Consider the following 16,637-nt stretch of genomic DNA (forward strand, 5'->3'; position numbering starts at 1 on the left):
GTTTTTGTTTAGTAAAGAACTGATTATGCAAAAAATATACATGTCACTGCATCAGCTGTCTTTTAGCTAAGTAATTTATTTTAGCCGTTATAAATCAGAACTAAGTTTTTGATATTGATATTCTACATAAATGAAAATAAAAAGGTTTATGATTTTATTTATTTTTTTATTTTACATGAATACACACGTATATATATATATATATATAATGTCTTGTAATTAAAGTGGGTTAACAACAAAGCTGTAAAAAATAAATAAATAAAAATAGGTAAACATTAAAAACATTCTCCACTGTGGTCCATTTCTCTCTATGGAGAACGCTTCCTGTTTTGTGTCGCTTTAAACTCTCAAACGTTTCGAGTGTCCAATTTAAGCGAGCGAGCTGAGGCCTCCCGCTTTCCCATTGGCTGTGACGTGCCATCCCGCTAGCTCTGATTGGTCGCCGGACCCGTCAATCATTCGCGGGCTGCCGCTTTGGCTCCCGAACCTGGTGGATGTCAAAGGCTGAAGCCGTTGCCGTTGCCACATTATAACTAGTAGGGGATCTCCAAGTAAGCATGGCCACAGCTGCCTCGAATCCCTACAGCATTATCAGCTCCAGCTCCATGGTTCACGCAGACGCCTCGGTCATGCAACAAGGGAGTCCTTTCAGGAATCACCAGAAACTCCTCCAGAGCGACTACATCCAGGGCGTCCAGAGCAATGGGCACCCGCTCGGGCACCAGTGGGTGAGCAGCTTGGCCGAGAGCAGCCCCTGGTCCACGTCGCTGGCCAGCAGCCCCCTAGAGCAACAGGACGTGAAGCCCGGTCGGGAGGATTTGCAGCTCGGCGCGATTATTCACCACCGGTCGCCACATGTCGCCCACCACTCGCCGCACGCCAATCACCCGGGCGCGTGGGGGACGCCCGTGTCGCACGGCACGACCCTCGGCGGCGGAGGTCAGAACCTGTACTCGCAGACGGGATTCGCCGTCAACGGCATGCACGGCGCACTCACGCCGCCGCCGCCACCGGGACCTCCCGGGCCGCAAGGCGTCCTCGACCACGGCGACGTGACTGCGGCGCACCATTGCCACGACCACTCGGACGAGGAGACGCCCACCTCGGACGAGCTCGAGCAGTTCGCCAAGCAGTTCAAGCAGCGGCGCATCAAGCTGGGCTTCACGCAAGCCGACGTGGGCCTGGCGCTGGGCACGCTCTACGGCAACGTCTTCTCGCAGACCACCATCTGCAGGTTCGAGGCGCTTCAGCTGAGCTTCAAGAACATGTGCAAGCTCAAGCCGCTGCTGAACAAGTGGCTGGAGGAGGCCGACTCGTCCACGGGGAGCCCGAGCAGCATCGACAAGATCGCGGCGCAGGGCAGGAAGCGCAAGAAACGGACGTCCATCGAGGTGAGCGTGAAGGGCGTGCTGGAGACCCACTTCCTAAAGTGCCCTAAGCCGGCGGCGCAGGAGATCTCTTCTTTAGCGGACAGTCTGCAGCTGGAGAAGGAGGTGGTGCGCGTGTGGTTTTGTAACAGGCGGCAAAAGGAGAAGCGGATGACTCCTCCCGGGGAGCCGCAGGGCCACGAGGTTTACTCCTCGCACGGCGTCAACACGGACAACTCGTCGTGCCACGATCTCTGACCAAGGAGACTCTCCCACGAACACACACACGTTCACACGCACCAGAGGAAATCTATCCGCTTGTTTTTGTATCGTGGATGATGATGGCTCTCCTGCTTTTTTCTCCAGCGTTCAGTTTCAGATCGTAGAGAAACGAGAACACCGAGAAAGAAAACAATAAGAGAAGCAACTCTTATAGCTTTTTAGAAATGAGAGATGAGATTTTTTTTCGTTCGTTTTTTGAAATCTACGGTCCTGTGGGCATTAAACACGACAAAAACCAATGTTTTATTAATGAAATCTCAAACGGAAGTGATCTACCAAAATGGTTGTTTTTTTGTATTACAGCAAGAATACGAATACGAAATTGTGCCTATTAAAATGACCTCCCAGCGCCTTGGTTATACAAAAACAACAGAAAAAAATGTTACAAAAAATACAATTATACATCAGGTTGAGTAGGCTGTGTTTTTGTTTTGTTTTTGCCTTTTTAATTTTAACGCATCGCGTCGCACGCTTCTTTATTTTATTTCTTTTTTTATTTTTTTTATTGCTCTTTCCTCCTTGTTTAATTTGCACATTTTTATTTTTTATTTTTAGGAACTTTCTAAACTACAATAGACAGACTGCAATGATGCTTATCTGATGTATTTCATTTTTAATCGATTCCCATCCGTCACGCTGGAGTGGAGGCACTCACCAGCACTCCGCAGCCATCTCACTCACAGCCGCCTCACCGTAAGACACCTTATACTGTGGCTTTTTCCGAGACGCTTTTTCTGCCATTTCTGAAGCAATGTTCTCACCCCTCTCAATAGGTCTGTTTGAAGGGAGGGAGGAGGGGGGTGTTTTGTTTTGTGTCTTGGGGTCACACAGCAGGCCCAGACCACAACTCAAACTAAAGCTAAAGCACTTCAGAATCGCGTCGTTCTTTGCAGAAAAAGGCCCGGAGAAGAGCAACGCACAACCCCACAGACTGGGAACAGAGAGTGGAGCTGGGTCGTATTTCTCTCACCATGGACCACATTACTGTGTATTGGATACTAAAGCAGAAGCGAGATGCTCGCCAGCGAAAGCGTTGCGCTATAGCCTATACTTATTTTATTCTACACGTTCAACTATCTAAAGTTTTATAATCTTAAATACTCCTCTTATCCGTTTATTTCTTGAACTATTTTTTCGAATACTGTACAGTTTTGTATATTACAACCTTTTTGAAGTTATTAATTTAAACAAATACCGTTTAGTTATTCATGCACTTAGTGATGTACAAAAAGATATTTTCATTAAAAAAATCGGAAAAAATATGGACGTTTTCGGCGGTCCTCTTCCCAAATTCGAGAACAGGTCGAGCGATTATTTATTTTCAGTATAAAAGCTTGTATTATGGTTTTGGAGCAAACTGTATAATGTATGTTGTAATAAAACAACTTGTTGGTACAATTTGAGTGTTACATGTGAGCAGTGTTTCAACAGAACACACTGACTAAATAATAATAATAATAATAATAATAATAATAATAATAATAATAATAATAATAATAATAATAATAATAATGTTAGACACATATTCAGCTATTCATTATTAACTGAGAGTTGTTCAGCTCCCATGGCAAAATTATTATTATTATTATTATTATTATTATTATTATTATTATTATTATTATTATTATTATTATTATTATTATTATTATTATTACTATTATTGTTAATATTACTCCCACTGTTGCTGATTTTTTTTTGCCGAGTCTAAAAGCATTTCTTTAAAAAAAACAAAAACAATATTGTGTAATATTTTGCTGCTTATTGCTTGGTCCTGAGACTTTTAAACGCTTCAGTCTGGGCTGTTTTACTCATTAATCAATTTCAGTAATAGCCTAATTTGCCGTGTATTTTTTAAGGCAGATGAGGGTCGTATTTGCAGCTATAAAATACTTAAAATAATAATTTTAAAATGATGCAATATTTTTGTTTGTATTTTGTTAAATACTGCATTTAAAAAAGGAAAGCTGGAATGTTAATGATGCCGCGAACAGGACAGAAATAATCTCCCTCGCGTTAACAGAGGGCTATTGCCTGAATGCTGTTTGTTTGTTTGCGCGCGCGTGCGCGTGTGTGTGTGTGTGTGTGTGAGGGCGCCTGAGAGAGAGAGAGAGAGAGAGAGAGAGAGAGCGAGAGCGAGCGAGAGAGAGAGAGAGAGAGAGCAAGAGAGAGAGAGAGGCCTTGCCTTCAAATGCAGTGCCTGACTGGAATACTAATTCAGTCTAATATATGCATTTCCTCAGTCTGCAACTTTCAATGACCATGGGGAGGTTCAGATGAGGAGCCAAGCAGCTGAAATAGCCCGGTCTAGTTTTGGAGAGACAGAAAAAAATGATCTTAACTTGGTTTATGCGAAAATGTTGTTAGAAAAAGAAGAGAAAAACACAAAAAAACAACAGAAGCATTCAGTAGTGTTTCTGGAAAATTGCCAGCTACGTTTTTTATATCAAAAACAAATGTGCTATTATTGTTATTAATTCTAATTTGTCATGCTTATTATTACCAGCTGGCACACGTTGAAACAACGTTGAATCAACATTTAATGTTAAATGGTTGTGCAAACGTTGAAATTTTAACGTTGACTCAACATAATGAATGTCCTCAAGCTCCTGCCTTTTGAATTAGCATTTTACATTCTATCACCATATAATTTCTAAAAACGGTTGGATGGAGGAATGAAAAGGTGTTTTACTTTTATTTGCAGTAACTTTTCGCAGTGCTTTTTTATTTAACGCCATGTTCAGGTTCTATTAGTTTTACTGTTTTAGTTTACTGTTTTTGATGTTCAGTAATCAGATTGGTAGTGGTGGTCGGTAACTTTCTTTATACTCTGTAGATTTACTGCAGTGATGTAAGTTTATTGTTAACTAACCATAGGATTTTCTCATTTTAGTGAGCTATGGATTATTGAAGGTAATTAAACGTTGATTCAACCATAATATCAACGTTGATTTAACATTATTATTATTATTATTATTATTATTATTATTATTATTCACTGTACGGTTGGTTTGTTTAGCAGCAGGCTAAGAGCAGCTTGTTTTGCGCAGGATTTCCATAATGGCCCCGCGAGCTCTGCGCCCTTCCCACCAATTTGTCCCGCACTGCTGCAGTTTTCAGCCCACCGCAGGGGGTCGCAGGGGGTCTGGCTGACGCCTCATCCAGCGCTCTTCACCCCACCCTGATCCTCCTCCACCTCCTCACAGCTCCGCTCCAACCCCGCTCTAACACACCTGATTTAACTGAGCAGCTCGTGAACACGTCCCTCATCAGGTTAAAATGGATTTTTGGGGATTTGATTTTGGGAAGAGATAGATCTTAGATTTTAAAATGTGAGCAGGAAAAGGAAAACACTGGGGAATAGCTTGAAAAAACATTTTTAATGGTTTATGGATGTCCTTTATCACCTGCATGGTGTGTTTTATTGATATGGTAGCTACTGTTGTACCAGATCAACAGGTCCACCTCTTGCAGCCTCATATAGACACTTCATCTGTGCAGCAGCTGGCATTTTCCATCCTAAATGTAAAAACAAAAGATAAAAAACAAAGGAAAACAGCAGATCACATTGTTTTAAGTAATGCCATATAACAGAATTAATGTTCAAGCTTTTTAGTTCAGTGGTTTCAATTGAAATTCAGAATTTGTACAAATCTGTAAAAAATGTTCAGGTTGCCTCAGAACAGATATACAGTGGAGATCCTTATTAAAAGCTGAAAGCATCATCACTAAGCATTGTTCTTCCTAAAAAAAACATAATCCAGAGAAGTTTATTTTACCCATAATAAGTTAATATTAAGGTTTATAAAAAGTGTTAAATGGCAAAACCAGCTCAAAGTTTGTACAATTTAGAAAAAAAAAACTGCATTGACTTGGTCATTTCTTTTTTTTTTTAAACCAGAGAACACGTTTAAGATTAGCAGTTGCATGTTTCCATCACAGAACTCTTCACCAAGGTTTTAAACTCACTTAAGGAAACCAATTTAGGGTACTTTATTTTTTACAACACTTTTAAAAATAGAAAAGGTGCTTCAAATTTTTGGTTGAGAAATGTTATATAATAACATGTTTAATTGTGATGCTTCTTAAAGAGGTTTAAAGCCTAAAAATTAACATGTAAGGGTAATTTTCCTAATACTCAAACAAATGTGGTACCAATATTATTTATAGGTTAATTATAGATGCAAAAGTGTTTTTTTGTTTTCCATGGCATCTCTCAAACAACTATTTGTAGCACCTTTTGTTTTTAACCTATTAAACTGTTTAGAATGGCTATAGTGGCCGTTTACTGTTTGTATAACTTAAGTTGGCAAAGTTTTTATTAATGCATTACTCTATTTACAGTTATAGGTAATTCTTATGGTGGCAATGAGTATCAATGTAAAGAAAAAAAAGAAAAAGATCCTGAGCATAAAATCCAAATTTCATAGAATTCTTGCACATTCCTGCTTAAGGAAAGTTAAAAATTTATTTGGCTTGATAGTTTGGTGCATTGAGATCTATTACAGCCTGTACTTTAAAAAAAATACCCAGCTCATTTTAGAGCTAAAAAAAAAACTAGCATCTGAAAAACTTTTAAAAGTAAGAATATATATTTTCAGCAGAGGTTTTGAAGAATCAAATTAACTATAGCTACAACGCACACTTTTGATTTTTATTTTGTATTTATGGTTAGTGTTATTGTGACTTTACTATGTGTTTCCTCAAACGTTTGATAGAGGTATAATATAAGCTGCTAACAGGGTGGACAAATTTAGCAAAAAATGGCATTTAATGAAAACTAGCATCCTTTATGGTGACTTTGTTTAATTTTAAAGTTACATTTTCTAAAAAATATTTTATTTACTGTGAAATTTTATTAAGATAAATAATATACATATTAAGCAAAAATAGATATTATTATTAAATGCTGAACCATTGGGCAAGAGTCTTAAATGCATTTAAATAGTTTGATATTTTAATGAAAATAGATAAGTGAATTAAAAACATCTTCAAAACTTTAAGAATAAAAAATTAAACCATTTAAAATAACTATTTAATCTCTCCCCCCCCCCCCAATACATCAAAGAAAACTGTACAAAACTGTAGAAAATGTACAAAAAGTTCTTTAAAGCAATGGTTAACATTTTATCAATATTTGTAATAACGTGTTCTTTCAGAGTAGATCTTGATAAATGCTTGACCTCATCCCCAAACTCCTCAACTAAATTATAGTATGGATTTCCATCCATACACAGACCTACTGCTCCATATCTGAACGCTCAGAGGCTTTGTAGCAACTCTAGCCCACAACTGTGTGTGTGTGTGTGTGAGTGTGTGTGTGTGTGCGTGTGTGTGTGTGTGTGTGTGTGTGTGTGTGTGTGTGTGTGTGTTTGCACTGTGTCAGCAATAGGTGCAACTTAACCTTTAAGATCTGTTCAACCTTCAGTTAGAGCACATTTTACGTATAGAGTCATTATACCATATTAAAATAGATGTTAAATATATCTAAACCTGATTGTGCCGTCTCTACCAGCTATAGCAGAGGTATGGTAAGTACGTTTAAAAAAATCCACTAGTCTTTTTTTGTTTTTAGTAGTATATTTTTTATTCTTAATTAAAAAAATGTAAAAGAAAAAATATTTTTTTTAGCAGAGGTTTTAAAAAGTGGAATTAACTTTACAAAGCACACTTTTGATTTTTATTTTGTATTTATAGTTAGTGTTAGTGTGACTTTATCATGTGTTACCTCACAAATTTAATAGATAACATTAAAAATTAAAATATATAAAAAAAAAAAACTTTAATTAAAATTAATATAATATTTTTTTTTTCCTGTATGAGGATGTTAAATGGTTAAAGTTGTTGATTCAATTAATTAAAAAAAAATACAAATATAAAGCGAAATAATAAAAAAAAATAATTTACAGTGAAAATGGAGTTAGATTTAAATTTTTCAGATTTTTATTCAATAGATTTGAAAGGATTAGTACATAACATGTTCAAAAATGTAATGTAATTAATTGCCATAGACTGTGATGCTTTGCCACAATGTTCTGAAGGCATGAAATATTTAAAAGCTCGTAAAACATTTCTTTAACACATTAATCTTATATATTTAAAAAAAGTATTTTTGTGAACAACTCACACCTTATACGGGAAAAGTAACACAAGGGAATAAAACTACTTTAAAAAATAAGGAAAACTTAAAAAAAAAAAACATAAAAATAAGTCAAGAAGCTTAAAAGGTCATAACCAAAAAATCAATCAACCTTTATTTTCACTCAGGAATACATTAAGAGAGACCCTTACAAAACATTGAAAACATTTAAGTTTAATAAAAGATAAATAATAAGGAATAAAATAGTAAAAGTAAAATAATAAATAAAAAAAAATACAAATTTTAAACCAACATTTAATAGAAATTGATAATATATATATATATATATATATATATATATATATATATATATATATATATATATATATATATATATATATATATATATATATATATATATAAACTGATAAACTGTACTACAGCACGTGGTCTAAAGGCAGCAATGTTAAATATAATAACATCATATACAATCAATCAATCATAACATTAAAACCACCTACCTAAAATATTTCAGTGTCCCCTTCATGTTGTTAGAATAGCTCTGACCTGCCAAAGCGTCCTGTGATTTCTGGCACCATGAAGTTCCAGCAGATCCCAGATCAGGTCCGGTAAGCTGCAAGGTTGAGGCTTAATGGATCACAGTAATAAGCTTTAGACATCCAAGTTCCTACGGCTGGTTCACCAGGTGTCCTTTCTGGTAAGTAGCACTAAACTAAGGCACATCAGGAGGGGCTTTTTTTGAGATTATAGGCATCTGCCTAATACAGCTCTGGAAAAGAATAAAAGAGCACTTAAAAATGAAGAGTTTCTTTACATTTTACTAAATTGAAAACCTCTGGAATATAAACAAGAGGAAGATGGATGATCACAAGCCATCAAACCACCAAACTGAACTGCTTGAATTTTTGCACCAGGAGTAAAGCAGCATAAAGTTATCCAAAAGCAGTGTGTAAGACTGGTGGAGGAGAACATGATGCCAAGATGCATGAAAACTGTGATTAAAAATCAGGGTTATTTCACCAAATATTGATTTCTGAACTCTTAAAACTTTATTTTATATAACTAATTTTCTGCAAATATATGCTCTAGGAGCCCTGAGAGAGCACAATTGGCCTTGTTCTCTCTGGGTGGGTACAGTACAGTAGATGGCACTCTTTCCCCTCAGCATTCCTAGGGTGATGTGGATCAGCACAAGACTGCGTCTGTGAGCTGATGTATCAGAACCGAGTCGCTGCGTTTTCCTCTGAGAGTGCTGTGATGCTACTTGGTAAGGCTGCATCATCAGCAGTTTAAAAAATGTCCTAGAATTACAGAAAATCAGAATTCAGCACAGCACTGTTCACATTCATTTTGCATACTCACAAATCAGATTTATATACAATATAAGACAACCTATAAAAGGAGTCCACACACACAAATCTGATTTCGAAAAGACTTTTGGATTTTTCATGTAGACACTGCCCTGAAAAATTCAGATCTGGATCAGAATAAAGCAAAAAAAAAAAAAAGAAAAAGAAAAGAAAAATTCAGATTTAAAACTATTTAGTCTGCTAATGTGAACGCAGCCCAATAATCTACTGTTGAGACAGTAGATTTCAATTTAAGGTTCAGCAGTGTTATGACTGGCTCACAGATCATCTTCCCCTGTGCCTCATGTTAAATTTAGCTGTAAATCCCTATTGGCTCCTTGCGGTCTCAATTTTTTATTTATTTATTTTTTTGGCAGCTTCCAAAGCCAAAGATTCTCACGGATATTAGTTGCTTTCTTAGAAAGTCGGGGCAAGACGTCAAGGTCATTTAAATGAAACCAAAGCAATGCAAGCAAAGGCTTAACCTTTTGCAGAAAAACAAATGCAATAATAGAAAGTCGAATGGAGTGAATTTCAATGAATGAAAAAAATAGATTCTGCATGCAAATTAGTCTAGTTTTAAATGTTTTATTTTTAAAGAGTAATGGCAGCAATGGCAGGTTGACATTGGCAGGTCCCTACACAAACACCAACACAAACACAAACACACAGAAATGAGTCTTTCGGCCTTTTGAGTATAGTAGTCAAAGAAGGCTTTTAGTGGCCGTGTAATTCCCAACAAGTGTCTTATGTATGGGGCGCACAGCTATTTACGGATACGCAGAGAAATCTTTTCAAGTAAACCAGAGCCTCCACTGATATCTTCATTTGAAGCACCAAAGCTGATCACTCTTTGTCCTATATGTTCCACATTAACTCATTATCTATGCTACTCACTCCATTAATTTAGCTGGTTTTATTAGCCAAGTGTTCTGCCTGCATCTGTACTGTTGACAGGCATTTCCGAAAGCTAATCTGACAGCTAATGACTTCATTAAGTGCAGCACATTAATTGGCTTACTTCAGGGGCTCATCTTTAATTGGCATAAATATATTCACACCTGAGCGCGCATCTCCAGCCTGAGCCGTAATACAAAGAGGGACAAATTTCACACATCGGGCCCCATTTCCGAAGGTCTGGGACGGAGCTCGGAGCGAGTAAGTTGGCCTGGAGAAAGCCAGAAGCACACCGCAGCAGTCGAGCCCAAACATAAACATCGGTGGGCTTCATCGGCAGGCCCGAGCGAGCAGACATTAGAGGGTAATTAATGTGACGAGGCCTGGAATAAAGAGTTGCATGAGACAACGCAATTAACACCACTGTTTACCTTGCCATACTGTGAGCAATGGCACTCTTATGAGTGCTGCTCCAATCCAGCTGACAGTGGGGAAGTGTGGACGCCATAGTGAGTGTGTGTGTGTGTGTGTGTATGAAAAAGACTGGAATACTGAATGTGTGGCAGGCAGGAGCAGTATGAAATGAGGTACAGGAGGGAGCAGCTGGTGCTGGTGTTGACTGGGCCATCTCCCCAGAGCCAGGCCAGCCTGTGTGGTGTGTGTGTGGTGTGTGTGTGTAGGGGGGGGCGGCTGTGACAGGCACATTCACACTTAAAGGGGCTTGTGCACAATATAAAAAGTCAACAGTGATGGCACTGATCCCAAACACCAGAATCTGGACAGAGATGATACTAGGAAAAAATGCTGGAAAAAATATTTGCAGTTGGTCTGCAGGTTTAGGTTCAGCAACGGTATGTGCTGAAAGAAAGAGGTCAGCTGACTCTACCTGAATATACTGAATACAGACCAGGTTATTCCATCAATGGATTTATTTTTTCTTCCCTGATGAACACGGACATATTCCAAGATAAGACAACATCAGGATTCATGGGGCTGGAATTGTGAAAGAGAGCATGGAGGTTCAGGGAGCATGAGATCATCATTTATCCTTTTCACACATGGATTGAGAGAGAGTTCACCACAGAGTCCAGATATTAACCTCACTGAGAATCTTTGTGCTGGATGTGCTGGATGGAGAAGAGCTGCTTTGTGCAGTGGTTGGTCAGACTCTACCATCATCAATGCTGCTGCAAGATCTTGGTGAAAAATTAGAGCAACACTGGATTGAAATAAAAAATAATAAATCTTGTGACGTTGCAGAAGCTTATCGAAACAATGCCATCAAAGCTAAAGGCGCTCCAACCAAATTAATTTCATTTATTAGAACATCTCAAATGCCGCCATCTTGGATTAAACTCAAAACTCAAGTTTGTCAAATAGGAAGGTAGATGTATGACACATCACATCTCATTGTTCAATAAAAAAAAAACCCTATCCAAATAATTCTCTCCATCCTGATAGAGTGAATCTGATTGTGATTGGATGTAGAGAAGTTTAAACATATACCATTCCAACTCCCTATTGGTTTATACTGGGATCTATCATCACACCTGCACCTCATGTCACGCCCACACTACAGCAAGAACATAGCAGACTAAGCTTCTTTAATATATTTACATTCTTATATAAATACATTCTTTGATTTTACCAAATTGAAAACCTCTGGAATATAATAAAGAGGAAGATGGATGATCACAAGCCATCAAACCACCAAACTGAACTGCTTGAATTTTTGCACCAGGAGTAAAGCAGCATAAAGTTATCCAAAAGCAGTGTGTAAGACTGGTGGAGGAGAACATGATGCCAAGATGCATGAAAACTGATTAAAAATCAGGGTTATTTCACCAAATATTAATTTTTGAACTCTTAAAACTTTATGAATATAAACTAATTTTCTTTGCATTATTTGAGGTCTGAAAGTTCTGCATCTTTTTTGTTATTTCAGCCATTTCTCATTTTCTGTAAATAAATGTTCTAAATAACAATATTTTTACTTGGAATTTTGAAGAAATGTTGTCTGTAGTTTATAGAATAAAACAACAATGTTCATTTTACTCAAACATAAACCTATAAATGACCTATAAAACCCTACGGGAAAAGGCCAAATTAGGGGGAAAAAACACACAAATATTGAAGAAGAAAAAAAAGATTATAATTCATGGAAAGTGGAAATGTTAGGAGTATCGCTAAAGCCAAATGCAGTTTCTTCCCCCTTGTGCATATCTTTCATGAAACATTGGAATGAAAGCCTGGCTAGAGAACAGCAGAGTGTAACTGAACCTCTTGCGCCTCATTGGCTCATGTTAGTAGAAAAGTCCTTTATGGGTTTTTATGTTCTATTGGTTACAATAATTACTGCTTACTCATATCCAGTGACCCCCATATCCAGTCTCTGCTATGGAATGGAAATATAAAAAAAACATATCTGTATATTTTGGCCATGAAGCCATATACAGAAGGTTACAAGAAGAGAAGCACTGCTAATATAAACCTTGAGGAACCTTCAGGACTCTACCACAAATATTCTTCTACCCAGTGCTGATGTGCTGCCTGGGGAAACACTGCCATCTAGGGGAATCATCTACATCCTGTAACACTGGAAACCTGTTCTGGATACAGGATTATTTATAACAGATTTATAATAACTGGTCTTTTATAACTGGTTTTATACTAATTAACTGTTTGTTGTGACTTACACTGCTTATAATATTGGGTTGCTTATACTAGTGCATCTCAAAACATCTGAATATCATCGATAAATTACTTTTAGTTTATTTCAGTAGTTAAAAATGTGAAACTCCCTATATTACAGCGGTCGGACAATGAAACTGACGGACAGTTCTGGTGGAAACAGGAGATTTGAGGTGCACATTGAATTCTGCCGTGATTTGATCAGCCGTGGTTTTATGTTTTTTGGATACAACCCGGGTTAGCACCCGAACATCCCTTTCAGACAGCTTCCTCTTACAGCGTCCACAGTTAATCCTGTTGGATGTGGTTGGTCCTTCTTGGTGGTATGCTGACATTACCCTGGATACCGTGGCTCTTGATGCATCACAAAGACTTGCTGTCTTGGTCACAGATGCTCCAGTAAGACGTGCCCCAACAATTTGTCCTCTTTTAAACTCTGGTATGTCTCCCATAATGTTGTGTGCTTTGCAATATATTTTGAGCATCATTAGCTTAGATATATTACCTAAAAGTTATTAAATAAGTAGTTATTTAAGCCATGACAGAACTATATGGAATAAATGGAGTCCTGAACTGATTCAAGCCTCCAAAAATAAAGAATATAAACACAAAGGAACAGAAGTGAATCCCACCCAGAGCCGTTATTAATAAAGTAGGTTAAAAACACACCCCAAAGCAATGTAGTTTTTTTTTAAAACATATCTGCTTTCCCCCACCGTGTTTCTATTCTGTAGCACTAGATAAAGAGAAAGCAAGACGGAAGCGGGGCTGTTTGGAGGCTATGATGACAGGCAATTTTACCATTATTTATGGCAGAGATTCCTTTAGAGATAAACTCCCCGTTCTCTATAATCTACTTCTATGTCTGCTGCTGCTGCTATGCTTTCTTCTTCTGTTCTGCAGATCCATCAGAGAAACAACGCTAAAATACACAAGAGCGTTTTTTTTGTGTTTGTTTGTTTTTTGACTTACATCTGTGAAATAAAGTGAGGGAAAAATTCATGTCAATAATGATCTTTAATGTCAATATATACAGAACCTGAAAGAAAAATAGAATTTTAAAAATTAAATGAAATAAATACAATATGATACAATTTCCACAATGTCTTTAAAGAGATATTTATGGAAATGATATATATATATATATATTTATATATATATTTACTTTTCAATCCAGCCGCTCTTGGAGCAGAGGGTTCCCTTCCCCAATCCCATGAGTCCTTGGCTCGCAGTCAATACAATAACACTGGATCAAAAACAGCGCCCCAAACACTATGAAGAAGTCTAGTCCACATTCATTGACCTTTTGATAGATTTTTTTTTCGTTTGTTTGTTTGTTTGCTTGTTTGTTTTTTTACCTTTAGCTTATTTTCATCCAAAAAAAAATATTTTAAAGGCGGTCCGAAGCAAAAAAAATAGACAAAAAACAAAACTTGGTAGAGGGAGAAATCAGAGAAAACAGAAAGAAAAAACAGAGTGACAGAGCGAAAGAGGGAAAGCAACAACCTGCCAGGTCTCAGTGCAAATGTGCTTAAATATATTCGACAAGACGAGGAGGATTGATCGGGTCCGACGAGGGCTGGCAGGTGTGTTTGACGCTCTCTCTGCTGCTGAATTCTGAACGCGAGCTCTCTAAGCTTAAAGAAGAAGAAGAGGAAGAAGCAGAAGCCTCCGCCCGGCGCTCTCTTACTCTTAGAGCTTCTTGAGGTAAAACGTCAGAGGGGTTCAGACTCGAGGCTCATCCCCTGCCGACGCCGATACGATTCCTTCAGCGGCGCGCTAAGTGGCTTAAAACCGGAGTCTTCCACCCGCTCGCTCTCCAGGCGCCGAGCCCAGGTGATCTATTGTCAAGAGACAGGAGAAGGAAGGGGATTCCTAGAGCGAGGGCAGAGCGAGGGATGGGGAAGAGGAGTGGAGGAGACGGAGCGACGGAGCAACGGAGCGACATGCTTACGGAACTGGGGAAAGAAAGTGGAACACAGTTTACTTAAAGCAGCTTCAGGTCGGCCAGTCACAGTGAATGAGAATAGGCGCTGGTGCTGTTTTCCTTTTTTTTTTTGTTTGTTTTTTGTTTTCTTTTCTTATTCAGCTAAAAGGAGGAAGAGAGAGAGAGAGAAAGAAAAAGAGGGAGAGATACGACAGAAAAAAAAAGACAGATTTAGGCCCAATCCCATTTCAAACAGAGATTTTTTTTTTTTTTTAGATGCACACTTCAAACCGAGGGGAAGAGATGAGAATCACTGGTTTAAAAAAAAAACAACAACAACAACAAAAAAACCCCACAAATAAGTATGTATCTTCCTTGTTAAAAGTGATGATTAGCATAGATTATATTATATACCATAGTTTAATGTGTAGTTTCACTAGTTTTAATGTTTTATGGCCGAATTCTTTATAACAAGCATAACAAAAAAAAAAAAAAAAAAAAAAGATTAGTTTGTAAAAACAGTTTGTCTCATTAACCAGCTTGCTAGCTAACTTTCCCGTTCCACCTTAAATGGTGCAACAGTGCAACAGATGGCAGAAGCTGTAGTATTTAAGGCGGAAGGGAAAAATAAAATAAAATAAAATAAATGCTAATCAAAGCTAATTTCAGCTTAGGAATCACAGAGGAATTAAGGAATGGACATAAATAATAATAATAATAATAATAATTCATTTCTACACTATCTCCCCTTCTTTCTGAAGACGTACAATAAAATAAGCCCTAAAGTTAACTAGTTAACCACCAGTAGCAGCAGCAGCTAGGTTGCTGAACTTTAGCGCTCCTGATGACGTATTGGGTGCTTAAACGGTTTCCCCTTCTAACTCTGTTCCAACGGGGAAGGGTTTTACTCAAAAACAAGGGGTAAGGGGTAGGGTTAAGGGGTGAAATGGGATTGGGCCTTAGAGAATGCATACAAGAGAAATGTGTATAAAAAAATACAATAAATTAAATAAAGTCATTGCAGCCCCTGCAGCTGTTTGGATTTGAACTTCAGCCATTTTTTGCGAGCTCTCCCAGTCTCTGCACTCTCACTCGCTAAACAGCCTCCCTGATGTGAAAAGCATGGTGTCTTGAGGTCCAATTACTGGGTTCGGCAGCTCAGGGTAAATGCCGGGGTAAACGTGGGGTAGGTAGGGTTGGTGGGGACAGAGGGAAATCTAAATAAATAGACAGAAAAACGAGGGAGAGGGTGGAGAGGTTGGAGAGGGGAGGACACAGTGAAGTTAACGCTGCTCGTTTTTTTTTGTTTGTTTTCACGACATGTCGGTGGAAGTCAGCTTCTTCATGCTTCGCCGCTGGGCCAAACTGGAAGCCGCCACAGGTTCCAGGACCGGCTGACACGTCTTATGATTCAGCGCTGAGTATGTGGCAGCCATTGCTCCCTGTAAGAAATGGGAATAATTAGCTTTCATAGCGTTTCGTAAAGCAAAGCAAACGTTAAATGGAAAGGGAAGCATCTTCACGGTGTGTTTTGAATTAATTGTTTTAAATGGAGCTCAGCAAACACCACAGGCTACGGAAAATATCAATCACAGGGGCACCTAGATCACTGGTTCGAATCCCGGTCATGCAGCTTGCCATCAGCTGCCAGAGCCCTGAGAGAGCACAATTGGACTTGCTCTCTCTGGGTGGGTACAGTAGATGGCGTTCTCTCTCTTTCCCCTCATCACTCCTAGGGTGATGGCGATCAGCACAAGGCTGCATCTGTGAGCTGTTGTATCAGAACCGAGTCGCTGTGAGTCGTTTTCTCTGAGAGTTAGCGCTATGATGCTACTCGGTAATAATACAGCATCAGCAGCAGTTCAAAAAGAGGCGGAGTCTTGACTTCACATGTATCGGAGGAGCGACTAGCGTGTGCTAGTCTTCAGCCTCCTTGTATTGTGGCTTCACTAATAATGGGAGATATACAGCTGAGTAGCAGCTAAACGGGTGGAAAATGTGTCTAGCTAAATAGGAAAAAACTTATT

At 38.4% G+C, this 16,637-nt stretch overlaps 2 protein-coding genes across 2 annotated transcripts in view; one reads left to right on the forward strand and one right to left on the reverse strand.

The window, feature by feature from the left end:
* Positions 1 to 498: 498 nt before the first annotated feature.
* On the forward strand, positions 499 to 3,047 carry LOC103039910 (POU domain, class 3, transcription factor 4). The gene has a single exon (XM_007228390.4). The coding sequence runs from the start codon at positions 558 to 560 to the stop codon at positions 1,623 to 1,625; it is 1,068 nt and encodes a 355-aa protein (XP_007228452.2). The 5' UTR covers positions 499 to 557; the 3' UTR covers positions 1,626 to 3,047.
* Positions 3,048 to 13,681: 10,634 nt separating this feature from the next.
* rps6kal (ribosomal protein S6 kinase a, like) overlaps positions 13,682 to 16,637 on the reverse strand; it is a 38,113-nt gene continuing 35,157 nt past the window's right edge. Inside the window, exon 22 of the mRNA XM_049484377.1 lies at positions 13,682 to 16,052. Within this exon, the coding sequence (XP_049340334.1) occupies positions 15,924 to 16,052 (129 nt within the window). The 3' untranslated portion in view covers positions 13,682 to 15,923. The remainder of the gene's footprint in view (positions 16,053 to 16,637) is intronic.

Source organism: Astyanax mexicanus, chromosome 10 (genome assembly GCF_023375975.1).
Source record: "Astyanax mexicanus isolate ESR-SI-001 chromosome 10, AstMex3_surface, whole genome shotgun sequence".
NCBI classification, from domain to species: Eukaryota; Metazoa; Chordata; class Actinopteri; order Characiformes; family Acestrorhamphidae; genus Astyanax; species Astyanax mexicanus.